The sequence below is a fragment of the Colossoma macropomum genome, unplaced genomic scaffold (assembly GCF_904425465.1).
Source record: "Colossoma macropomum unplaced genomic scaffold, Colossoma_macropomum, whole genome shotgun sequence".
Classification (NCBI taxonomy): Eukaryota; Metazoa; Chordata; class Actinopteri; order Characiformes; family Serrasalmidae; genus Colossoma; species Colossoma macropomum.
The window spans coordinates 15860698-15885823 of NW_023494807.1; the positions used below are offsets into that span (position 1 = coordinate 15860698).

Sequence of the window (25126 nt, forward strand, 5' to 3'; positions counted from 1 at the left end):
GAGACTAGTTCGCAAGAATAAGTTTTTCACATTATGCAAATTAGCTCAAAAACTAAGGGAGTGGAGCTAAAAGTGACTAGATGCATATCCCAAGGAATCAGCAGAAAAAAGAATTTTGTCTCTATCTCACTCTCATCAAAAGTTACAGGCAAAAATATGAGTAAAGTTGAAAAAGATGAAAAGTTGAAACATAGGACTAAAGTAAAGTATGAGCTCAGTGAAAGTGGGTCAGAATTAGTGAAAAGGCCACAGTATGGTATGATTCTTGATCAGGGACCATATCCAAAGATGTTTACCAAGTTTTGGTCAGATTGACCTTTTGACCTTTGCACAATAAGTCTTTATATAGTGAAATCTTTGAATGAATAAGCCAAAATAAAAGACAAACAGTGCAATTTTTGACATAACATGTAATTAGGAAGTTGTTCATGTCAGTGAACTGAGTCACATGGCACCAATTGTTTATATGTCGACCTTGTATTAACATTGTAATGGCATTTTAATTGATTCTTACGTGTTTTTGAGTGCTAAAGCGCCCCCTAAAGGTCAATCTGGACCAAAAGTGGCAGACACCATTAAAATCTAAATATGTAAATTATCTTAAAGTTTGGACATGATCTGACCAGTGACTGCTGAGTAATAGCAAATCAAGTTAGCAAAGCCATGGCCACAGTAATTAATTGATTGTTCCACAGAACACTGAGTAGAAAAGTCAACATGTTTTTGATAATTATTTACCTACCCATGCCAAAGAATTTTCTAGACAAAGTTCGAAAAGATTGGATCAAAATCCAGAGACTAGTTCGAAAAGTAGGCTTTTTAAACAGTTACTGATTACAAAAAAACTATGCAGTTTTGTAATAAACATGCATTTGCAAAATTGTTTGGAATAACGTACTACATATGATACATAAGTATTTTCAAGCAAAGTTGTAATAAAGTAGTAATATGTAATAATAGGTTAATTTTTATGAATAGCGCCCCCCAGCGGCCAAATCTTTTGAAACTTGATTGGTTGTTAGAAAGTGGCTGTATGGCCGATGGCGATGGCGACCATATACTTCAATGAATCAAATTGTCCTTATGGATTCTCTTATAGTCTGGCCAACAGGTGGTAGCTGCAAAGTTTCAGCCTGATCGGATGTACGGATGCTGAGAAACAGCCATGTAGCATTAACTCCGCCCCCTAATGACATATGCGCATAAAAATCGAATGGCTACCTCAGAATCTTCTGCTGATTACGTCTGTGAAGTTTAAATTTGTTTGGCTGAAGAATTCTTGAGTTACAGAATTTTAAATTAATTCTGAATTATTTTGAATTTATCCAGAAGGGTTCATTTGCATATGGCAGCCATGTTGTTTAGAAAAGTCAAAATATTTTAGAAAAGTCAGAATATTCTCCTCTGAATTTTTTGACACCAATTACATGGGGATTGGGCAAAAATTGTAGGACTAGTTCGCAAAAGTAGGTTTCGCATATTATGCAAATTAGCTCAAAATCTGTGTGGGCGGAGCTAAATGGTCCAAATGGCAAAGTTGTTTGGTTGGACCCAAGGAACTATGAAAAAAATATGTCTTGTCTGGCAAAAATCTGGTTCAGGAGTTATAGACCCAAACGCGTTGACCTGCGCTATAGCGCCCCCTTGTGGCCGACTGGGCTGATTTCTTGCGCCTGAGTAGCGGGAGGGACTACTACCTATTGACCAAGTTTCAAGTTTCTAGGACTTACGGTTTGGGCTGTGCGTTTCAGGGAAGAAAAAGAATAGGAAGAAAAATCTTGACAATTACAATACAATGCATTGCATGCTTGAACCCTAATTAGCATGTGTATGAAGAAAGAGAGGTATAAAGGCAGGAGAGGTTCATATTTACAGAGTATAAGGAACTCTGGTTCTGCTGCCCTGCCTGCGGTGGTTGAGGCGGTGACGTCAGCGCCTGTTTAATAACTGCCCCACTGACGGGGCAGACCGAGCCGGCACCATGGCTGCCATGTTTTGGGGGAAGTGACCGTCTTCCGCCGGCCTAAGCGTCTAACTCTGCCGACACCCCTTCGAGGACTCAGCCGTTGTCGCCGAGTTTGGGGCGGGCAGGTTTCCCTCAGGGTGGTGGTTCGCCGTCGGCTCGGTTCTCTCTGTGTGATTTTTCTTTTCCGTTCCGTAATCGTGGAAGATGGCGGACCCGGCGGAGTGCACCATCAAAGTAATGTGCCGTTTCAGGCCACTGAACAGCTCAGAGGTGGAAAGAGGGGACAAGTACATCCCTAAGTTCCAGGGGGAGGACACGGTGGTCATTGGGGTGAGCTGAACGCATTTCTGTCTTGTTTACTCGAGTGTAAATGCGGGCCTTGGCTCAGGAGCTTCAGCTTCTGATGTGGCTAAAATGACGGGCAGCGTCGCGCTAACGTTAGCAGTCCACCCACAGCGCGCTAGGTTAGCTCGCTAACTGTTCGACTAACTTAGCTGGTGGTCAACATACATTGGGCAAAAGTGTATAAAGGCGACAACTCGTTCTTGACAGCTGTGTGTCTGAAAATAACTATTGGGATACAGAGCAGGGACAACCAAAAGTCCAGCTTTGCTATTTTAAATGTACTCGTAGCTAGCAGAACTATCCGACATAGTTAACCTAGCTAGCTAGCTAGTCCGGCTAACTAAGCAGTGTCTGTGTTGTTTCAGGGTCTGACAGTCAAATCGGCCGACTATGGCAAATTGGAGACACTGGAATAAAACACAAGTAATGTACAGTTAACCATCTGTATATATGGGAAAGATTTCAAAATGTCAGTAAACAGATATATCAGCTCCACTTTGAGTCAACAAGCGTTTGCCTAAACAGCAGATTTTCCTTGTAGCTGACTGGCCCCGGCCCACCTTCTCTCCTCCTGTTTATCGCTAAGCTCATCAGTCCAGCGAGGATCCAGGATCTGATTTCGACAGGGTTTTTCTTTTTTCTAATTAACATTTTTCCTTTACTTAATAGCAACATTATGCAGCAATGTCTCTCAAATATAGAACTCACTAAGATGAACGTAACATTTCTTTGTGAATTTAGAGAGTGATTCAACACGAGAAACAAGCACAAGTCATATGTCCACCCTTAAACCAGCACATTGCAAACATTAAAACATTTACTACGTGTTCGGTTCGATATCGAGTTATTTTTGCCAGTACAGAGAAATTAAACTTAACTGAAAGAGTTGGTATGAGATTTTATCGAAGTCTTACTCGATTAAAAGTGGAAGTATGGGGTCAAAAATACACGAGTGAAAGTACAAAGGCATCTACGTTTATACATACCAAAGTATATATTTCAATATATAATTTAAGTTTTCCTTGGTGGTGTGTGATGCGATAGTGTGTGGTGTGGCAGCTAATTGACAGTACTAGTCCTAAGCACAGCAACGGATTGTCGTAGTTGTAGGTAGTTTCATTTTATTATTTTGGCTAAATGTTTAAAAAAAAAACAAACAAAAAAAACAAATTCAAATGCGTGGCAACTCTGATTTGCAAGTTTCATGATACAAGACATGTCACAGTATTTATTTTTTCAGACATTTGATCAGTTGGAACAGAAGAAAAAAAGAACCAGTAGTGCCATATTTAAAACACAATTTTTGTTCAGTATTTTCCATACTGTGTTGCACTAAATCCAGTTAAATAGGACACATTTTGCTCTTTTATATATTTTTCACTCCTGATTTTGTTATGAAGATGTAAATAACACTTTCTTTATGAATTCTTGACCACAGTTTCCTGAGATAATGTTTAGTAGTAAGTAGTCTTGTTTAAAGGCTACATAAGACTGGAAGGAGATGATGTTATACTGCGTTTGAGTGCTGTCAGAAACTGTGAAGTACAATTTTTCCACTTTTAAACTGCACTACAACAGCTGACTGTAGTCACGTTTACAATGCTTTTACAAAACGATGCGTAATTGCCATTCTAGATGATACAACAAAATGATTTCAACAAGCAACCGAACGTTTACTGTTTAACCATCTGGTATATACAATCTAACGATGAGCCGCCAAATGCACATACGTGACTTCCGGAATATACAAACAAACCAAAGGTCCACCGTAAAAGAGGCCTGCCACCAGAATGTCAGTCAAGGCGTTTATTACATGCAGGATCATTAGGGACTTTTTTTCCTGTGAATAGCATTTTTGAGAACTGGGATGACAGCAGGTTCAGCTGTCCAAATAAGGGCCAAAACTGTTAAAAATCCTTAAACATTTAGAGTCATTCATATACGTAGTCAGTTCTGCTGCATGTGGTAAATGCTGCATGACCATTCAGAGATACAGCCAGTCTACCTTTTAATGATGACAGTTTTTGTCCATTAATTGTAAAGTGCTTTGGTTTTAAATGTTACATAAATAAATGTTACTGATTTACTGATATACTTACTTAATGACCCCTTCTGTTCATATGCATGCAGCTTTGTGACTACTTTGTGCTGATGAATGTCTACTGAAAATTTCGGCAATTCCTTGAACATCAGCATTAGTCATGAAACTTGCCAGTTAGTCATACCTGTAATTTGGATGCCAAGTAGATTTTTAAGGAAAAAATGGCTTTTAGCTAATGCCTGTATGTGACATTTACAAGGGGTCCCCAGTTTTTTTCATGCTGGACCCACATGTAGAAGTACTGTTTGTCCTGAGACCCACCAAATATTTTATGAAGCGAAATATGACAAACTTGCAAAAACGCTTTTAGCGCATTTTTACTCAGTACTGTTTATACTGTTCTTTCAATCAACAAGTGCAATAGCACACCATGATAAAAGAATGAAACATGCATAGGCCAACATTATTGCATACTTGGTGAGATTGTGGAATACAAAAATACTAAAATAATGGCAATACTTAATTGTTATGTATTTAACTGTAATCCATTCAGATCTTACCTTAAGTATGAAGACATTAATACATTTCTTAACTGTTTAGTTTCGTGTCCTGTTTACATTTTTTTTTATCCATGTTGACAGCTCATTAGGCTGATCAGCTCTGTACTCTGAGCAATGATACTTTTGACGTAAGGATCCCTGTTGCTTTACCAGTAAACAGCCAGTTATGAGTGACGAACTGGATTATTTTGTACATGCTTCTAGTGGCATTTTGTTGACAGAAAGCAGCAAAAGATCATTGTGTGGCACAAGCCCAGTTCTACTGGGACCCAAAAGCATGCATGGCACCCTCAGTTGAGATTTGGGGAAAAAAGAAAATAAATGACCGTCTTACTTAAGAACAGTGCCTTTACTTGTGGTAATGTTCTAAATCTTTTATAAATTTTTGGCCATATAATCATGAACAAATGTAAGCTGCACAATTCAGTATACTTTTGAGTAACAGTGCTTTTTTTTTAGTGTGTACCTCCCTTTATTTCTGATGGACCCTCATTCATTTTGTTATGGAACTGGGCCTGGCACAATGGAAAAATGTGGCAAACGTAAAAGGTCACATTAATAACGCAGCAGTGGTGCAGAGGCAGATTTTTGCCATTTATCTTAAATGTGCTTCATTTAGACAAGTTATAGACAAGGAAAATGAACAAAAATAGCATGAAATCACCGTAAGTGATGTAAAAGCATGAAGGTTTGTGCCACCTCCTTCATTATTTCAAAATTGAAGAATAATCAGAGTTTTAATTTGCTTACATGGTCACCAAATGAACGCAGTGCGTGATTTTTAAAGCATCATTAAATAAATCTCAGCTGCTAACTACGGCAGAAGAGCTGGTTAGCATTAGCTTAGCTATCTTGATAACCGCTCTGCTCACAAACATGTTTGATTTTGCGTAAATAAAGCACTGGCACAAGTTTAATGATAATGATTCAAATCTGAGGGAGTGAAGTCAAGCAGTTGGCGCTGAAGGGACAGGAAGGCAAAGTCAAGCCTGTCCCATCACATTTGGATTTGTAGCCTGATAGGATAACTTACAGTATGTGTCCAATTCCCACAATTTTGTTATCGGAAATTTCGCCCCACTCATTTTCATCGGAGTGTATCAAAAAATGTGCCAGGGATTGTGGAATAGTGAGTGTGGATAGTGAATAGTTGTGGAAATGCAAACATGGCTTGTGACTTCATGCAAATTGCACGTCGGGCGTGTAGCGCTGACCAGTCAGTCATTGTCTGAGCATAGTGAGTCTGTGCCTACATAGTTCTGCCTGGACAACATGGAAGTAAAGTTAATAACTGCTGTGTCTGAGTCCCCCATTCTGTACGATTAGAAACTAAATGAGTACAAATACAAAAGTAAAATACATATCTAATAGCAGAAAGCCTCTAACACTGTCAGTGTTCATGTTGGGTCAATAGACAGTACTGAATTGGAGTTATAGCAGGCTAGTAGCATCTGTTTTGTTGATTGACAGCCTGTGTAACTTCACACAGGTAGCTTAGTTGAGAAGACAATTTATTCGAAAGTAATTTAAAGTCTATGGCTGATTGACAGCTTCATTTGCATACTGCGTTCTAGACAGACACACCCCTCAAGCAGTGAGGTGCTGCTGAAGGAAACAGAGGGACAATTCTGCACCAGATGCAGTGGACACATACTGTTAATGTTAGCTTAGTGAGCAGGCTTCAGACACAAACAGTGCCACACACCACAGAACAGATTTGATTCAGACTAACTGGTGCTCTGCTGAAACAAGTGCAGATGATAAATCACCAGCAAAAATCAAGTTACTGGTGTTTGAGTGACAAAGTTGAATTCAGACCTGTTCTGTGGTGTTTGGGACCGTAGTGTTTTGGCTAAGCTAACAATAGCTTTGTTAGCAGGCCAGATGTGCCGCACACTATAGCACAGACTTGGTTCCAGCTAACTGATGCTAAAATGACTCCTGTTTAGAGGATATCTGAGAGCACAAAGTGAAGTGACTAGTGTTAGAGTGAAAGCCAAAACCAAGTGGGTCCTGGGGTGTTTGTGGCTCTTGGCTGTCGCTGAGCCGCTGTCATGCTTAGTTTTTCTAAGGTTTTTCCACGGTCTGATTTTTGCCCTCTTTCTTTGAGGGCCACCTATCAGTGAGTTTCACACCACCAATGAGCATCTCTATAATATAAGGGGGTAGGGTGTGTTTATTTGGCTGTTCAGATGGGGAATGCAAATTTGACATGTCACAATGTTGAAATATCCTCATTGTTTTTAAACACCACAGCATACCATTTGAACATTATATTCCCCCATCCCCAGTGCTCTTGACATGATGTATAGATTTAAGGAGAATATCTACGGGAAGCTCACAATTAAGGAAAATCCCCTTCAGCACAAAAGCTTGTTTTCAAGGAAGCCTAATGTTTACAGAGCATCAACACTGGCATAATGTGCACATATTATGATAGACATGGAAAACTGGATTTTAAGTAGTGTATTAAAATCCACCTCTAACAGTTGTTCAGGATAGTGATGCAGGTCAACTGTATATAATACTCTCCAGCCCCTTAAACTACGTAGTTATTATCAGGTACTATAAATGTTTATTGTGTTAATTGATTTTCATTACTATATATTACTAAATAGTAACTATGAAACTAATGTTCTAGATATGTACTTATGAGAATAAAGAGTTGAAGCATGGGCTCACATACAACATAAGGAATCTTGCGTTTTAGGGGGTTTAATGAAGTTTAAGGTAGAAGGTTTTAGAAAGAAGAGAACTTTATAAGCGATGCAGCGCTGCATGGCGTCAGCGAATACACTGCTGGTTTACTTTGGTGTAAGCGTGTGAATAAACCCAGTCTTTTTATTGGTCATGGGTTTGTTTGTTCCTTCACATTGTGTCAGCTGAGTGTCCTCCTAACAACCAATCAAAGCCTGCAGGCTGTATTTATATAACCAATCAGCCTTGCCCGAAGGCAGAACAGGAAAGTTCAGTGGTAGAAACTGCTACACTGTGAAAATAAAGCCTTGTCCTCTGTATGTGGGAGGAGAAAACCAAAGCCTATGATGACTCCTCTCACAACTGAAGATGGATCTAATGCAAATATAGAAACCATGTTTTTGCCTGGGGCGGCGGTTCAGGATGTAGGAATAGCAGTATTTTAAACAACATGGTCCTGCCATGTTTATTTTGAAAGAGATGCAGTTATAATAGCAATAGTAGTAGTAGCAACAAGAGATTAAGACTGTCTCGGTCATCTTATAGGTTTGTAATTTGATGACCAAGTCAGATTTGCAAAAAAGGAATCTTGAACAGTGTTTCAAATGGAGTGACAAACTAGAAAAGCTCAACTTCTGTGCCTGAAGTTTAGGACTGTGTGGACATTTCAGACCACACTGACTGACAGTGGTGTAGCCTAGATCTGATTATAAAGGTACATTTATATTCAACCAAGATAGATGTAACTAATCTTCTGTAACGTAGGCGCTGCGGAGACTCTTTTTTTTATTAAAGCTATTATAGTAATTTCACCACAGTAAGAGATGTTTTTAAAATGCTAGCTGACTAGTTCGCTCACTGGTAGTCGACCATGCGCAACTGGTTTGTGTGGGGTGAAGCTGTGGTAAGGAGCTGCTGACGAAACACTTGTCTTATTTCTGATTGGTTCAAGGGACCACTGAAAGTCAGTATCTTCTAAGACAGCCCTGCCCAAATCAAGTCCAACCAAGGGAAAAATCTCTTAATCACAATGACCAATATTGTTATTTGTTTGACAGTCAGTCATATGTGCAGGAGCCTGTAACTAAAAGCATAAACAGATAAACAAAACAAGTTGACATTAAGTTTGTATGCATAAGTATGCATGTATAAGTGTGTATGCAAATCAGACCTTTTCTGTTTGGGATCTATCTGTATAACTATGACCCTGTTTGATAGATCATTTGTTTGAGACCTACTTTCTTGCTGCTGATTATTTTTCATTGCTATTTTATTGACAAAAAAAAGAAAGGACGAAGTCAAATTGGCATGTAGAGGAAAGAAATGGACTTTACAAAATCTTTTTTCATTCTAATGAGATGTTTAGAAGGGGAGCTGCTCTTTCTGTGGTTTATGTTGATGGTACTCATTCTATGTATGTGTATGTGTTCTTTTCTAGGGTAAACCGTACGTGTTTGATAGAGTTCTCCAGTCCAGCACGACTCAAGAGCAAGTTTATAATGCTTGTGCTCAGAAGATTGTCAAAGGTACATGCTCCAACTGTGGCCTGTAGTGGTATAGCCTTGTCTATTGAAAAGTATCGCTGGACTTGTATATTAATTATCCTGTACTGAAAGGATCAAGAGTGTAAATATGATCTGTCTATATTTACAGATGTGTTGGATGGCTATAATGGAACCATTTTTGCTTACGGGCAAACATCTTCAGGCAAAACGCACACAATGGAGGTAAGAGATGGAGGTTTGAAAGGAAAAGTGTGAAGTATTGATATAGTAAGCATGTTCTTTCTTTTAAATTAAATTTGAATGTTCTACCGGGCCTGCAACCCAGGAGGATAAATGGCTTAGAAAGTGTGTGTGTGTGTGTGTGTGTGTGTGTGTGTGTGTGTGTGTGTGAGATCGTTCTACCAGGGGAAGAATACTAACACCAGCTCGCCCACTATTTATTAAGAGCTTGATGAATTTTTTTTCCCCCAGGGTAATCTCCATGACACAGACGCAATGGGAATCATTCCCAGGATAGTGCAGGACATTTTTAACTACATTTACTCCATGGATGAAAACCTGGAGTTTCATATCAAAGTAAGTTTTCAGTCTCTCTCTCTCTCTCTCTCTCTCTCTCTCTCTCTCTCTCTCTCTCTCTCTCTCTCTCTCTCTCTCTCTCTCTCTAAAGTTGGAGCTTTAAGGTAGCAAAAGCAACATACACCGGATCATGTGCCACTTGTAAATGAAGTGGAAACCACTTTCACACAGCACAACTGGAGCATGGCGTATATAGTGAAGGGATCTGAACCTTTATTATTTTTCAGTAGAGCAGTTTTGACACTACTCTCTCATCTGTACACGGCTGTAGCTCTAACAGTTCAATCCCTGTTTTTTTTGCAATTCTCCTATACTGATAAACCAACATTCCTACCTCATTCAAATGTTAAAAACTTTTTTGCAATATTTAGGCATTTTTGAAATTCTGGCTTTTCCATCCAGGTTATGCACATTTTCAAAACTTGCATAATAGCCATTGATTAAAAACCCACTTGTGATCCTTTCCTGCTGGGTTTCTTTATTTTCTTTCTTTTTGGTACCTTGTTGTAATGTGTGATTTATTGTGACGGCAGGTTTCGTATTTTGAGATTTATTTGGATAAGATCCGGGACCTTTTGGATGGTGAGTCTTATGCCATTCTTTTCTTTATCTGTTGTGATTCTTGAAAAGTGACTGATGCTATATAATCATATAAAACAAAGAATTTAGTGCATTCGAGTGACTTTTGTTTTCTCTCCCTCTTTCTGCCTGTGTTGTTGTTTGTCTCAGTGTCAAAGACTAACCTGTCTGTACATGAAGACAAAAACAGAGTTCCTTATGTCAAGGTAAGTCTCAGAGTTTTCATGACCATCAATTGCACATCATCTCTGTTTTTACTCCTTTAATCTGGTTAGTTACACTATTAAAGGGCCCTGATCCTAAATTTTTCTTGCACTTTGCTTTTTGTAATTAGTTTTTTCTCTTATGCTTGCAACCATTTGTTTTATATACCAAAAACAGACATATTTTTTTTTTTTTACATGATTATTCTTCAGCCTGTCTTTGCCCCTTAGAAGTAAACAGGCAGCTTTTGTTGCTGTGTTTAAGATGTATGTAAGCTACCTCTGTTCTGATTGGCTTCCTTTTATTGTACCTTGGTTAAAAAAAAGAAAAAAGAAAAGCTGTCCTGGCTCAAGCACTCCTAACTTTAGTGTGAATGGGGGGGGGCTAAACTGCTGTAGACTGAATAGACAGATGTATTTGTAAATGTGTTTTTCATTATCACACATTTTTTTTATAGCTGAGTGAGTGGTACATCTTTAAAATATAGCAGTTTTTACACATCAGACTCTTTGTTTTTGTAAGGAAACTATGGTTTTCCTTGATATGGGCTATAAAGTATTGGTCAGTTTACTTGCCAATTGATGCTATTACAAAATGTGGACCCAAATCCAAAAAGTGATTAATTTGTAATGTTTTGTGTTCCGCTGTTCAAGCTTTTAACCTTTTAAGTGCTGATGAGTGTTATTTTGATGGAATTTCAGGGCTGCACTGAGCGATTTGTGTGTAGTCCAGAAGAGGTGATGGACACCATTGACGAGGGCAAATCCAACAGACATGTAGCAGTGACAAGTATGAACGCACACACTTAGTCATATTTAAAAAGTTGATGTCGAAAGTTTGTAAAGGGCATGTCCAAAGTGTTATTTAGTTCCTGCCAAACACACTAACACAAGTATATCCAAAGTAACTCCCTCACCACAATATCTGTACTATGCTCATGATTGTTATCCATAAGGTGTGTGTGTGTGTGTGTGTGTGTGTGTGTGTGTGTGTGTGTGTGACAGACATGAATGAGCACAGCTCCAGGAGTCACAGCATCTTCTTGATAAATGTAAAGCAGGAGAACACTCAGACAGAGCAGAAGCTCAGCGGCAAACTATACCTGGTGGACCTGGCAGGTAGTGAGAAGGTATGTACCTGTGAGGAGCAGTGTTCATGAATTACACAGTGTACTAAACATTACACCATTACAGTGAAAGCAAACCAAGGATGCTTGCTTCAATCCTCAGAGTCTGAAATATCTGCAGGAACAGTACTGTGCAAGAGTGTGAGACCACCCTTTGTTTTTCATTTTCAAGTGCTTGTTCTTTTTCAGCGTAAGGTGGGGGGGGATCATCAGACAATTACACAGATGCTTTGGTGACTAAATAAGATACCACATGTTCAGTATTTAATGTGTCCCCCTTTAGCTTTTATTGTAGCTTCCATTCTTTTTGGGAGACCTGCTTTTCATTTTTGAAAGAAATCTGCAGGGTTACTTTTCCACACCTCCAGAGTTCATTCGTAGAAGTTGGTTGCATTTTGGGTTATCCCAAAAGTATTTAGTAATGTTAAGGTCTGGGTACTGAGGTGGCCAGTCAACTGTTCTGGGAACACCCACCACTTCTTCATGATTTGCAAAATTTTCTTCTTTTTGTATGTTTTCTTTTCTCAAAGCTGAAAATTTGTGATTGTGACAATTTTGGTGACCTACCAGCTCTTGCATGGTTGAGTGTCCCATTTTATCTCTTAACAATGTTTTGTTTTGTCCTTTTGACTTTCTTCCTCATGCAAGTGGATTATTGTATATTTAATCTCCTCAGAAATATCTTCTGAAAAATTAATAACTTGTACTTTGATGGCCATTTTAACTGAAAATTGAGTAAATGAAAGGTAGTCTCTGACTTTTGCACAATACTGTATTTTCTCCACTATTGAGTTTTGCACATTACTGTGCTTTTTCCAGTAGTGAGTTATCTGGTTTTGAGTGTGGTTGGACTGTAGACCTAGCACTAAACTTGTGAACTTATGTCCTTTTTGACAGGTCAGTAAAACAGGAGCTGAAGGTGCCGTTTTGGATGAAGCCAAAAACATCAACAAATCTCTGTCCTCCCTGGGAAATGTCATCTCAGCTTTGGCTGAAGGATCGGTCAGTCTTGCGGTTGCACACCTCTACATCCACACTAAAATATATATTTCACTTTTATATCTGGAACATTCCATTTTGTCCAATTTCACATCAAGGAATAGTTAACAAAACATGTCATTAGGTTTTGATAGTTTTGTTTTATCTATTGTCTTCTGGGGAACTTGGTGAGTGTAAGAGGGGTCTCAAATTCTCTCTCTCTCTCTCTCTCTCTCTCTCTCTCTCTCTCTCTCTCTCTCTCTCTCTCTCTCTCTCTCTCTCTCTCTCTCTCTCTCTCTCTCTCTCTCTCTCTCTCTCTCTCAGACATATGTTCCCTACCGAGACAGTAAGATGACGAGGATCCTGCAGGACTCTCTGGGTGGGAACTGCAGGACCACCATTGTCATCTGCTGTTCCCCTTCAAGCTTTAATGAGGCAGAGACTAAATCAACACTCATGTTTGGACAGAGGTGAAAACAGACACAAACACACTTTACACTCAAGCAAGTTTCTTTTTGCTCCTTTATAGACTTTGTATGCACTTCTAATGTGGGTACTGGTGTTCTGTTCCAAAAGCCTAATGCAATCTTGTGCATTTGTTGAAAAATAAAGTGAAAAAAAATCCATTTGTTTGTCTGTGTGTGTCTAGAGCAAAGACAATTAAGAACACTGTGTGTGTGAACGTGGAGCTGACAGCAGAACAGTGGAAGAAGAAGTACGAAAGAGAGAAAGAGAGAAACAAGGCCCTGCGGAACACCATCACATGGCTGGAGAATGAACTCAACCGCTGGAGGAGTGGTGAGAAATGCGCTCATTAACCACCATTAGCACATGTGCACACACAACTTAGTATTCTACACATATTACATACCTACACATACATAAGTGTAATTTCATAGTTATGAAAGGAATCCCATACATACTGATAGTGTGCTTCTGATTTCTGATGAAGCAAAACTAACTTCTCCTCAAATTAAATACATTCAATACTTTTGATAGAATTTCTTATCTACTTCCAATGAGTTATGCGTGAGAAGTAAAATACAAATAGGTTAGAGTATAAATTAATAATGCTGTAATAGTAAAGACATTTTTTAACATGGAAATCTATTTCTTTGAATTTTGATCTCAAAATCGAAAATCATGTTGAACCTGAAAATATGTGCATCATTACACCCCTGGATAAGTTCAGTTTGCTTATACAGTCACCAGATAAATGAAAGCAGTGCATGATTTCGAATTCACCAGTCAGTAAATGTCCTACTATTTATCTAAAAACTATTGCTAAATGTTAAATGTCGCTTCAGACTAGGAGAGAGGAGCTGGTTAGTTTTAGCTTTGCATGGTAACAGTTCTACTCACAGGTTTCATTCTGGGTAACAGAAGCTACATTGGTGTAAGTGTAGATGATCATGACTCAAAACTGTGGAAAGTCGAGTCGCTGGTGTTGGAGTGACAAAACCTGTTCCATGGTGTTTGGATCTGTAGCTTCCTAGCTAGGCTAATGCTAGTTGGCTCCTCTCTAGTTAGCAGCTTTCTACCTTGGCTAGTGGGCGGCAGATCTAAACAGTGCCACACACCACAGTACGGGTTCGAACTGGCACTTGGTTTATACAAGTGTGGATGATTTTCAAACTCATGACTGAGAAAGTGGTCACGTGAAGGGTGACAGTCACAAAACTGTTCTGCTCTGTTTTTGGTTGTAGCTTGCTTGGCTAAGCTAATGCTAGCCTAGTTAGCAGACTAAAGGTGCCACCTACCACAGTACAGGCTCGGTTCCAGCTAGCAGTGCAGCAAATGGAAACAGAAACTGTAACCTGTCTTATGAGTTCAAACCAGCTCAGAACAGCACAGTATGGCCCTTTGAACTATTTGGCACAACAGTGGGATGAAAAATTGCTGTTTTAATGCATTATTCAGCCCTGGCTATAGAGTTTTCAAGAGGGCTTGGGTTTGAGATTTTGCTCACCCTTGCCTGTGTGTTATTGTCTGTCTGTGTGTGTCATACAGGTGAGACAGTTCCTGTGGAAGAACAGTATGATAAGGAGAAGGCTAACACAGATGCTCTGGTTCTGGATAATGTTGTGAATAATGATAAACCAGCCTCTACACCGGGAGTGCCCGCAGTTCCTGGGGTCCGCCTCACTGATGCTGAGAGAGAGAAGTGTGAGGCAGAGCTCGCTAAACTCTACAAACAGCTGGATGACAAGGTGCGCAAACAATCTACATCTAGACTGACCGCACCTCGGTTTTTCCTCTGTACACCATTAATCCTGCTCTGTTTATTTTTCTCTCTCCAGGATGATGAGATTAATCAGCAGTCTCAACTGGTAGAGAAACTCAAACAACAAATGCTGGATCAGGAGGAGGTTAGTCTTTGTATGTGTGCTGTGCTTGTGTGCAATGTCATGATCTGTGGTCTTTATCTACTCAGTGCTCCAAGGAGTTTTCACAAAAGTAAATGTCAGTAGCAGGGGTCACCTGGTGTGGCCCCAGGTTTTTATTCCAGCCAAGCTTGATTACGCCTTATGCAGCTGATCTGTTGCTTGAAGACTGAGACTAACTCATGAAACCAGTGGATTCAGGTGTGCTTCTGCTTAGTGGATTGAAAACGTGCAGCCACATCGGCACTTGTGAATAAGATTGACCAATCATTAATTTATTCATTTTTCTTTAATGTGTTGCAGCTGTTAGCCTCGTCACGGCGGGACCATGATAATCTGCAGGCAGAGCTGACACGTCTGCAGCTGGAGAATGAGGCTTCTAAGGAGGAGGTGAAGGAAGTTCTGCAGGCGCTGGAGGAGCTTGCTGTCAATTATGATCAGAAGAGCCAGGAGGTGGAAGACAAGACCAAGGAGTTTGAAACCCTCAGCGAGGAGCTTAACCAGAAATCCGTAAGAGTGCTTGTGTACATGCGTGAGAAAACCTGACTTCTGCCACTCATTTTCAGGCACTACAGTCGATTTAAAAGAAATACAAAAAATGGCATTTTCGTCCTACAAGGTTGATGTTGGGTTGAGGATGAGGACCAGTCTTAATACAAAAACAATGTTTTCTTTCAATTTTCTAGGCCAGGTGGTAGACCTTTCGAAGCTACCAGTTTTGTGTGTATATGGTGTCATCAGACACATGCAAGGCCAGGGTAGTATCTTTGCACAGCATTATTATCAGTTTCATTTAATATATTTCCAAATAATTTCTGTGCGATACTGTGACAAACAATAATTTGCCTATATACTAAAGAAATGTATAAGAATAGTGTTAATAATAGTTAATTGGGCTGTGAAGTGTGTAAAATTCCCAAACAGATCTGCTTTTGCATTTTAGGTTGTAATAAATGCTTTAAAGTTAGTCACTTATGTATAGACATTCAGTAGAGGGAGCTCTTGCTGGTTTTCTTCATGAATAAAGATAAATCACTAGAAGACTAGAGTTAGTTGCAGCTCCTCTCCCACAAGCCAGCTCTCCTTGGGATCCACATTGTAGTTGGGATCTGAAAATAATGCATGTTTATATTTGAAAATAGATTTGAGAATTTAATTTTGGCCAAGAAATAGGCACATACCACCTAAAAGTGAGCGCTTGGAAGAAAGCCTTAGCCTGTCAGTTACATCCTAATGTCTGTATGTCATCCAAGCCAGGTGGCATGTAATTCTGTCTGTGTAATGGTAGAGGAAATACTGCGATTGTATAGTATGTTTGAAGCTCAAAAAATATTAATTTGATGAGGTGCACTATTTGGCTTTACTTAGTTGGTGCTGTACTTTACAGCTTAACGATTAAGTAAAGGGGAGTAATGTGAAAGTTTCCAACTTTCGTTATTTGAATTTGAAATACATCATTATTTTATTTAGTCTGCTTCAGACTAACCTGAAGAGGTGTGATAGTAGGGGGTTATGAGTGAAACAAGTGAGCTGTTTGGGTTAAAGTCTGTAATGTTTGCAGGTGTTTTGTAGAGGTGGCTTTAAAACAGACTTTATAAACTGCAGAAAATGTAACCATGTAGAAATTACGCTTTCTTTGTCTCTTTCAGACCATCCTGATGTCCATAGACTCAGAGCTGCAGAAGCTAAAGGAGATGACTAATCACCAGAAAAAGAGGGTTACTGAGATGATGTCATCTCTGCTTAAGGACCTGGCTGAGATTGGCATTGCTGTGGGCAGCAATGACGTCAAGGTGAACATGACTGAATGAGCTCCTTCTGTCTAAAAAAACCTTTGAGCCAAGAGTTGAGATCATCACTTAACATGAGAGACCTAGCAGTACGTTTGACAGGATATGCATTATGCAATAGGCAAGAGATTTGAATGTTTTTAAATTTGTAAATTGTATCAGAGCATTTGCGCTGACCCAAGGTGGTAAAAAAAAAAACGGCTTTTTTGTTCAAGGAGCTAGGCTTTTACTGTCTGTAAAAGACAAAAAAGAGAGATTAGAGTCAACCCCCCACCCCCGCCCCCGTAAAATTCTGTCAGCGTACTATAATTTAACATTTAGGGCATTAAAGTTTCTAATGTAATGCTACTCTTCTGCATTACTGTGAATTCAAAAGCCGTGTGTATAACACATAAACCCTTACGCTCATTCTGTCTATTTCACTGTTTTACAGCAGCATGAGGGCAGTGGGATGATTGATGAGGAGTTCACTGTGGCCAGGCTCTACATCAGCAAGCTGAAGTCAGAGGTGAAGACCATGGTAAAGCGCTGTAAGCAACTTGAGAGCAGCCAGTCAGAGAGCAACAAGAAAATGGATGAAAATGAGAAGGAGCTTGCCGCCTGCCAGCTACGGATCTCCCAGGTAACATACTGTCTTGGTCTTCATCCTCCCACTCCTTCAACCTAATCAGTTCTTGGATACTACACTGAGAACACAGTGAAACCAGTTTTGGTAGTAGTAGAACGGCAGGGTGAATTCAGCAAGTGGGGCGAATAAGCTTCATGCTGTATTGTTCTTTCAGTTACTGGAGCCAATCAAATGTAACTATCAGGGTCCTAGTCGTTCAGCATTTGTCTTTACTGGCCTGGCATCATCACTATGGGTGTGTTTATAATCTGAAACCAGTCTGGTTCCACCAACCACATGCTTAGTGGGTCGACAAATCAGCTGGGTAAAAAAGACAAATGGGTAAAATTCCAGTCATTGGTGTTAACGTTGCGTGAGATCTACATTGTGTTACCACTTTGAGCATATGTTGGAATGAGGACATACAAGTTAACTTTCTGTGACTTTTAATTTGTTGTGTTGCCCTAGCTAGGTGACATTTAAACACTCATATCCAAAGAACAACATTATTTTCTTCAGTGTGTATAGTCCTACGTTCATGACACACCATATGCATTTTTGAAGTCATGGATATGTAACGTTGCAACATGACATGGAGCTGAAGTTGTGTTAAGTGCCTCGGTGTGCAGGGCAGCAGAGGTTTGAAGTGTTTCTTCTAGGATATTTTTCAGCAGTGGTGACAGGCCAGACTGCCCCCCACCAGCCCCCATATAGTGGAAACCCTGGGTAGCCTCTATGAACTTCGGCTCTGTTGTCTGTAAACCAGAATGGACAGGAAAAGGCACAGAGGACACAGAGAGACAAGACAGCATGAATGAAGAAGAGTTGACACTTGGAGATGGATCAGTGGAGAGAGGGCATAATGAAAAGAGCGAGTACAGAATGACTAGTGTATGGTAGACTCTACAGAGCAGTACAGTCAGGGAGCTGAAGTTCTTTGCCAGGGGGTTGGAATGTGCCAAAGTCCACAGCTCTTATTCTTAAAAGATTAAGCTGTTTCAGTTAATGGTTGTTGTTCATTCAGTTAAATGTGATGAATTATTTTGTTGTTGTACGTAAGATTTTGGTATACTGTCAGTAGGTCATAGTAAATTAGTGAAACAGTGCCAGACTCTGTTCAACAATCTGGTTTATCCAAATAAAATTACTCAATACAGTTTTAATACATTTACATTTGAAAGGCTTGTGACAAATCAAAAATATGTAGCTCTTATGAGGGTCCTCTGTTGCTGAATTCACCCAATGATTCAGGTATTGCATTCATATGTTAAGACAGTTAGTATAAGAAAAAGTTCTTAAACTGGTAATGTCTGTGCAAGAGAAGTGACTGGAAACTATGTCTCTGCTGATTGGAAAGTATGTAAGATTTTACACTTCGTATCAGCTGTAACTGAGGAAAAGAAATGTATCCTTGCGTCATTGGAATATAGCACTGCCCAGAGGGAATTAAAAAGAAAAGCAGGAGCCCAACTCACTTGCTGTGTCTTTCGTCTTTTCCCTCTCTCGTGCTGTGCCTTTAGCATGAGGCAAAAATAAAGTCTCTGACGGAGTATCTGCAGAACGTGGAGCAGAAGAAGAGGCAGCTGGAGGAGAATGTGGACTTACTCAATGAAGAGCTGGTCAAAATCAGTGCTCAGGGTACAACAAACACAAATACACAGATGTACACATACAATTGAAGAGCTGACATTATAGCTACATAGAAATCACAAATAGATGCCTACTGACTGAGTTTAGTCACATTCATTCAGACAAGTATGGTGATGTCTTTTGTTGCTCTACATAAGATTTTGGTTTACTGACAGCAGGTTATAGGAAATTAGTGACCTATGACCTACTGACAGTAGATCAAATAACAAAAGATTATAGCATTTGACTGAATGAATATAAGTAAACTGAGTGATGTTTGGTAGCACAACACCACCTTCAGAACCATGATTTTAATTTGTGTGTGTGTGTGTGTGTGTGTGTGTTTAGAGAAAGTTCATGCTCTGGAAAAGGAGAATGAGATACACAGCACCAATGAGGTGAAGGTAAGGAACAGTTCTGTCAAAATAAAATCTGAAATTTGAGTATTGATCAAATTTGGGGGGGCGCAGCATGTTTCTGCCCGGTTTCGAACCGGGGACCTTTCGCGTCTGAGGCGAATATGATAACTACTAGTACATTTGAATGTTAAAGCCATCTGCTGCGGGACACAGTACGTTCCTGCTGCACAGATACTGCTGCCACTCCCACCAGTTGCAGACTTTGTTGTTTGTTTGTTTGTTTGTTTGTTTGTTTGTTTATTTATTTATTTATTTATTAAGGTCTACCTCTTTTAACCATGTGATATGCTGTTGTTACTAAGTTGGTCAGTGTGGAATCAGCTTCACTGTTCATTCGTTGTATGCACATGTCCGGCAGTCTAGATGCGCTAGCAGCTTATTTTCGATATTCAAGTGAATAGAGTTTGGGAAGTTCTGTTTTTTTCGTGTTGCTGTCCCGACATCACATTTTACCTGCCCTGGGCATCAGGCATCGAGACCCCTGGAATCGACGTGCTTTTGGAATGCTTGATATTTAATTGATATGCGGTTTACTGCTGTCCTTTATCCTGCTAATGTTCTCTGCAGCCAGAAAAATAATGCATTTCAAAATTAAACATATTCAATGAAACAAATAAGGAGGAAATTCTGACTTATGATCTCAATTGACAGCCCTTGGAAGAAACACTTAAGCGCACAGGCAATAGTGAGGTTTTTCATGAAGTATGAAAATTAGTATTTCTTCACGTCTTTAGTTTTGGGGTATTCCCTGGCTTCCTTGTGATTGTGTGTGTGTGTGTGTGTGTGTGGGTGTGTGTGGGGTGTGTGTGGGTGTGTGTGTGGGTGTGTGTGTGTGATTGTGTTTGTGTGTTTTGTAGGAGGCGGTAGAGAAACAGATTCAGAGTCACAGAGAAGCCCACCAGAAACAGATCAGCAGCCTGAGAGATGAACTGGACAGCAAAGAGAAACTAATCACAGAACTGCAGGAGTATGTGTTTCTCTTCCTTTTTTTTTCTTTCTTTCCTTTCTCTCTCGCTTTTTTTCCTCCTTGCTCTTCACGCTCTTTTGTATGCTTTCATTTTTCTCTTTCTGCTCTCTTTACTCATGCGCTGTCCTTCATTCTGTTTTGATTTTATATCTCCCTTTGTTTCATCCTCAGTCTCGTGCTCTCGCTGTCTCTCTCGCACCTTTTTTCTCTCTTGCACTCTCTTTCACTGTCTTTCTGTCTCTTGTTCTACCTTTCTTTGTTTCTTTATTTCTCCTTCTTTTGTCCATTCTCTATTTTCCTTTCTTGTGCTCTCAGACACACAAGAGAAAACACATCACTTGGCACTTGGTCTCTAGGGGGCAGTAAAGGGGTCAGACTTTGAAAACTTGAACTAAAAAACCTGCATCAATGAATCTCTCTCTCTCTCTCTCTCTCTCTCTCTCTCTCTCTCTCTCTCTCTCTCTCTCTCTCTCTCTAGTCTGAATCAGAAGATCATGTTGGAGCAGGAACGTTTGAGGGTGGAACATGAGAAACTGAAATCTGCTGATCAGGAGAAGAGTCGCAAACTGCACGAACTCACGTATGATCACAAACGCTGTTATCATTTAACTGGTGTTATATGGCTTCATTTGATTATAATGGAAGTTTCAGGCTTGTGTTGTGTATTAGCTTCATGAAAAGCAGCATACTGTCAAAAATACAAAAAGTGTGTATTGCAGATTTATTACTCGCTTATCTTAAGTGTTTCGTATGTGTGCTGTGTAACAGGGTGATGCAGGACCGTAGGGAGCAGGCCAGACAGGATCTGAAGGGTTTGGAGGAGACAGTGGTGAGTTTGTTTGTTTTTGTTTTTTTTTTTTGTGTCTTGATGAGGATGATGTGACAAAACTGGTGTAGTTCTTTTCAAAATAAAAAGTAAAAACAAAAATTCAAGTGAAAGTTGTCAGCTTGAAACTCTCACTAAAATGTTTCATTTGTTTGTTAGGCCAAAGAACTACAGACTCTTCATAACCTTCGAAAACTCTTTGTTCAAGATCTTGCGACAAGGGTGAAAAAGGTATTAATGTCTTTAACAGTTTCATTTATTTTTAGCTACTATCAGGTTTGCTTCTCTTCTTGCTTCATGTTATTAATACACAGCTGAATAGAAGAAATAATTAACTCGCTCATTCAGAAGTATTACGTTTTTTTTGTTATCAGAAGTGTCTAGATTTATGGGGTAATAGAGTGTGTGTGTGTGTGTGTGTGTATACAGAGTGCTGAGATGGACTCAGATGATACTGGTGGCAGCGCTGCACAGAAACAGAAGATCTCTTTTCTGGAGAACAATCTGGAGCAGCTCACCAAGGTTCACAAACAGGTAAAATATGCATGTGACGCACACATAAGAGCATAATCATGCATGAAGTACTTTTCATGTATATTACAAAATTTATTGCTTATTTTGCCTATTTTAACCAGTATATTTCGTATCTAAAATAATACAAACGTTATTTGTTATCTGCTAATTAGTCTCTCCCTTTCATCCTTCTAACAATCCAACAGAAATCTACTGTGACTCATTGTAACCTCTCTTTTTCTCTGTAGCTGGTGCGGGATAATGCAGATTTGCGCTGTGAGTTGCCCAAGCTGGAGAAGCGTCTGCGAGCAACGGCTGAGAGGGTGAAGGCTCTGGAGTCAGCATTAAAGGAAGCCAAAGAGAATGCAGCGCGTGACCGTAAACGCTATCAACAGGAGGTGGACCGCATCAAAGAGGCAGTGAGAGCCAAGAACATGGCCCGTCGCGGACACTCTGCACAGATAGGTAAGTTTACATGCATCCACGTTTATGGTAAGGTCAGACGGTTCCTGTAATTAATTTTGTGGACATTTTCAAGGACATTGCACTTGAATGCGGATATGAAAAACATAAGTATGGACAGGCACACACTGACCATAACCATAATTTTTGTGTTTGAGAGAACATGACATTCTGTTAATCCACTACCATGGTTTTTATAGCCTGTAACATTGCATCAGCCGGGTCCCAGCACATTTCTAGCACGAATGCACATGTGTCTGCAGGCATAAACAAAACCAAATTCTTAAGTGGGTTATGCAGTTTAATGACCAGCTCGGCTGATAGCAAATAGGTTAACAGGCTCCTTCAATAATACATAGAGTTGTGCTACTACAAAATTTACCAAAGGTTTCACCGAAAACTCCTACATGCAAAGTAACGAATGTGTTTCACACATATTTTACAAGCTTCAGATGTCTGTGAAGGTTTCTACATTAAATACTGCTACATAATGTTCATGAAGCTACTGTAATATCATTTTCTTTATTTTATGCTGGTACAGGTTGGGCTAGGTAGTGGAGAAAAGCACTTCGCATGAATGACAATATAAAATAGCTTCTCGTTGGAATGTTTGAATAGTAAAAATGATCACAATTGGTCTAATGGTCTAATTTCTAGTACTTTCATTAGCAGAAGTAGCAATGGGAAACAAAATCCACTCAGCTGGTTCACATTACATCACATTGTAAAGTTAGAACTAGTAGGACAACAAAAAAATAAATCAGCCTGTTGCTGATTGTGTGATACGAGTGAAACTTGGCCAAGTGACAAGAGTTTATGTACACACACACCAGCAGATAATCGCAGGAAAGGATTCATGTGTATTCTTTTGTACCGAGGCATGGTCAAGCCTCAAATCCACCTTCTCTCTCTTTCTTTCCCAGCTAAACCCATCCGCCCGGGGCAGCCTCCTGTAGCCTCTCCCACCCACCCAAACGTAGTCCGTGGAGGAGGGGGTGGCAGCCTCTTCCAAAACAGCCAACCAGCCGCTATCAGAGGAGGTGCAGCCAACAAACAAGAGAAGAGGTTTGTGAGGTTTAGAAGCTTTGATATTAATGAAAGTAAACAAAATCCAGTTTGAAATTTAATAAAACTAGTGGTAAATCCCACCTAGTGAGTGTCATGATTCTCTGTCGTGTATGGCTGACCAGTGATGTAGCAAATAGAAACTGGAGTTTCAGACAGACCCCTTACAACTGACTGAAAGAGAGGATGAGAACAAGAAAGGAAGTTGAAAGATGAAAGCAAGGATAGATGAGGTCAGCAAATAAAAATACAAACAAAAAAGCATGGCAGTATCCATACTTCAGGAGAAATAGCCTTACTAATTAAAACAGCCACTAATGCTCTTGGCTCTTCAGCCGAGAGCGTTAGTGAGGTCAGGTGCTGATGTTGGATGTTTAGTTCTGGATTACAAACACCACTCCAACTCATCCCAAGTGTTGGATAAAAGTCCCTCACTCCAGAGAACAGTTCCACTGCTCCACAGCCCAATGCTGAGGGGCTTTATACCCCTCTGGCTGATGCTTGGCATTAGGCATGGTGACCATGGCTTATGTGCAGCTGCTCCAGATCCCTTTTTGTTGACCATGCTTTTCTGTGGAGATTATATAAGCTGTTGGATGCCTGCATCAGTAATGGGTGCATCTTTAAAGTAGCTGGTATCTGGATACTTTTGGACATTTAGTGTAGTAATATCAAGCTTCATGTTTCTGAAGCCTTCTCAATTTCATGCATGCTTTAAAGTTACCAATTAAATTACTGTTAAAATATTTTTATGCACTGCAAGATCAAAAAACTAAGAGGTACTATTACAGTTATGACAGTGGGATATTTAATGGCTAGAGCGAAATATAAGATATGAGTGAGTGAAAAAAGGAAAAATACAGGATCTAACAGTATTCTAATGTTTTTTTTTTTCCATTCTTGTTTTCCTCTCAGTTGAAGACGAGGACTTTGCTTGCTTACCACGGATGATGCAGAATGCAAATGTCACCATGGAACCCTTTCATTCCATTAACAGGATCCCTCCCACATGCGCACGAGGGAGGAGTTTTAAATATGAATATTCATGGGCTGTACAGTTCCACTCCCCCCATATTTTTTTTCCTTCTGTCAAAAACAAATAATTTTATGAACACACACACACACACGCACAGGTATACACACATACAAAAACAAAATCCACAAGTAAGAAATAAGCAAAGCAAGTTAAGCAAAACAGGCCACAACGCTGAACAGTTTTGAATGTACCTTGGTTAACTTCTCTCTTGCGGTTAGTTGTTCTCATTCTCACGCTGCCCTGCACCACACCGAGCCGTTCGTGTACGGCGGGTTTCATCAGGCGCAACAAACACGTCAGCACATTATTGATCACACGTCTTTGGCTGCTCTCCGCACTGGTTCCACTACGTTTAGTGACCTTGTCGAGCTCGTTGTGGTCCGAGTAATTGATGTTTAGCTTCTGGAACTCAAGAGATGAGATCCGACAAGAAAAGTTATGCGCCGTTCGCACATATGAAGTAGATTTCTGTCGTCTTTCTATCTACCACTACAGTTCTGCTGTACATAGAGTGACTGTAACAGTTGTATTGAAGCAGATAATGGTTGATGGTTTTTACTTTGTAAGAAATTAACTTAATGATTTTTGAAAAGGGTCGGGTGGGGGAGTGGTAAAGGACTCTAGTGGTGATTAATCAAACTTGACTCTAGATGAACACATTCATTTTAAAATACATTTTAAAACATGATCACTGAGGCTTTTGGTGCGTTCAGAAAGAAAGTGAACTTGGCTGGAGATCCTCTCCTGTAGAGTGGAGTATGAAATGATTTCTCACACTGCGATGCCTCACACGGATGAAGAGAATGAGAAATTCAGAGCAGTCGGTCCTCAAACCACCTGTTGTGGTGTGT

The 25126-nt window shown here is 39.8% G+C and overlaps 1 protein-coding gene across 2 annotated transcripts; it reads left to right on the top strand.

The window, feature by feature from the left end:
* The first annotated feature begins 1807 nt into the window (after positions 1–1807).
* LOC118797152 (kinesin-1 heavy chain) lies at positions 1808–25126 on the top strand. 2 transcript variants are annotated; one of them, XM_036556401.1, is made up of 26 exons: positions 1808–2296; positions 9048–9135; positions 9263–9336; positions 9586–9690; positions 10224–10272; positions 10420–10475; positions 11175–11262; positions 11478–11602; positions 12497–12601; positions 12902–13047; positions 13227–13375; positions 14588–14787; positions 14878–14946; positions 15265–15471; positions 16611–16754; positions 17188–17373; positions 18879–18996; positions 19336–19391; positions 20264–20373; positions 20852–20953; positions 21142–21202; positions 21359–21430; positions 21629–21733; positions 21961–22177; positions 23098–23239; positions 24155–25126. In XM_036556401.1, the coding sequence occupies exons 1-26, from the start codon at positions 2171–2173 to the stop codon at positions 24156–24158; spliced, it is 2904 nt and encodes a 967-aa protein (XP_036412294.1). In that variant the 5' UTR covers positions 1808–2170; the 3' UTR covers positions 24159–25126. The 2 variants fall into 2 exon arrangements, with proteins under 2 accessions (XP_036412294.1, XP_036412293.1); XM_036556400.1 differs by having other exon boundaries at positions 1931–2296; positions 17185–17373.

Coding starts and splice junctions, on each gene's coding strand:
- LOC118797152 (XM_036556400.1), top strand. CDS start 2,171: ATGGCGGACCCGGCGGAGTGCACCATCAAAGTAATGTGCCGTTTCAGG. Junction 12,602..12,901: donor CAGCTTTGGCTGAAGGATCG/GTCAGTCTTGCG, acceptor TCTCTCTCTCAG/ACATATGTTCCCTACCGAGA. Junction 16,755..17,184: donor TGGGCAGCAATGACGTCAAG/GTGAACATGACT, acceptor ACTGTTTTACAG/CAGCATGAGGGCAGTGGGAT.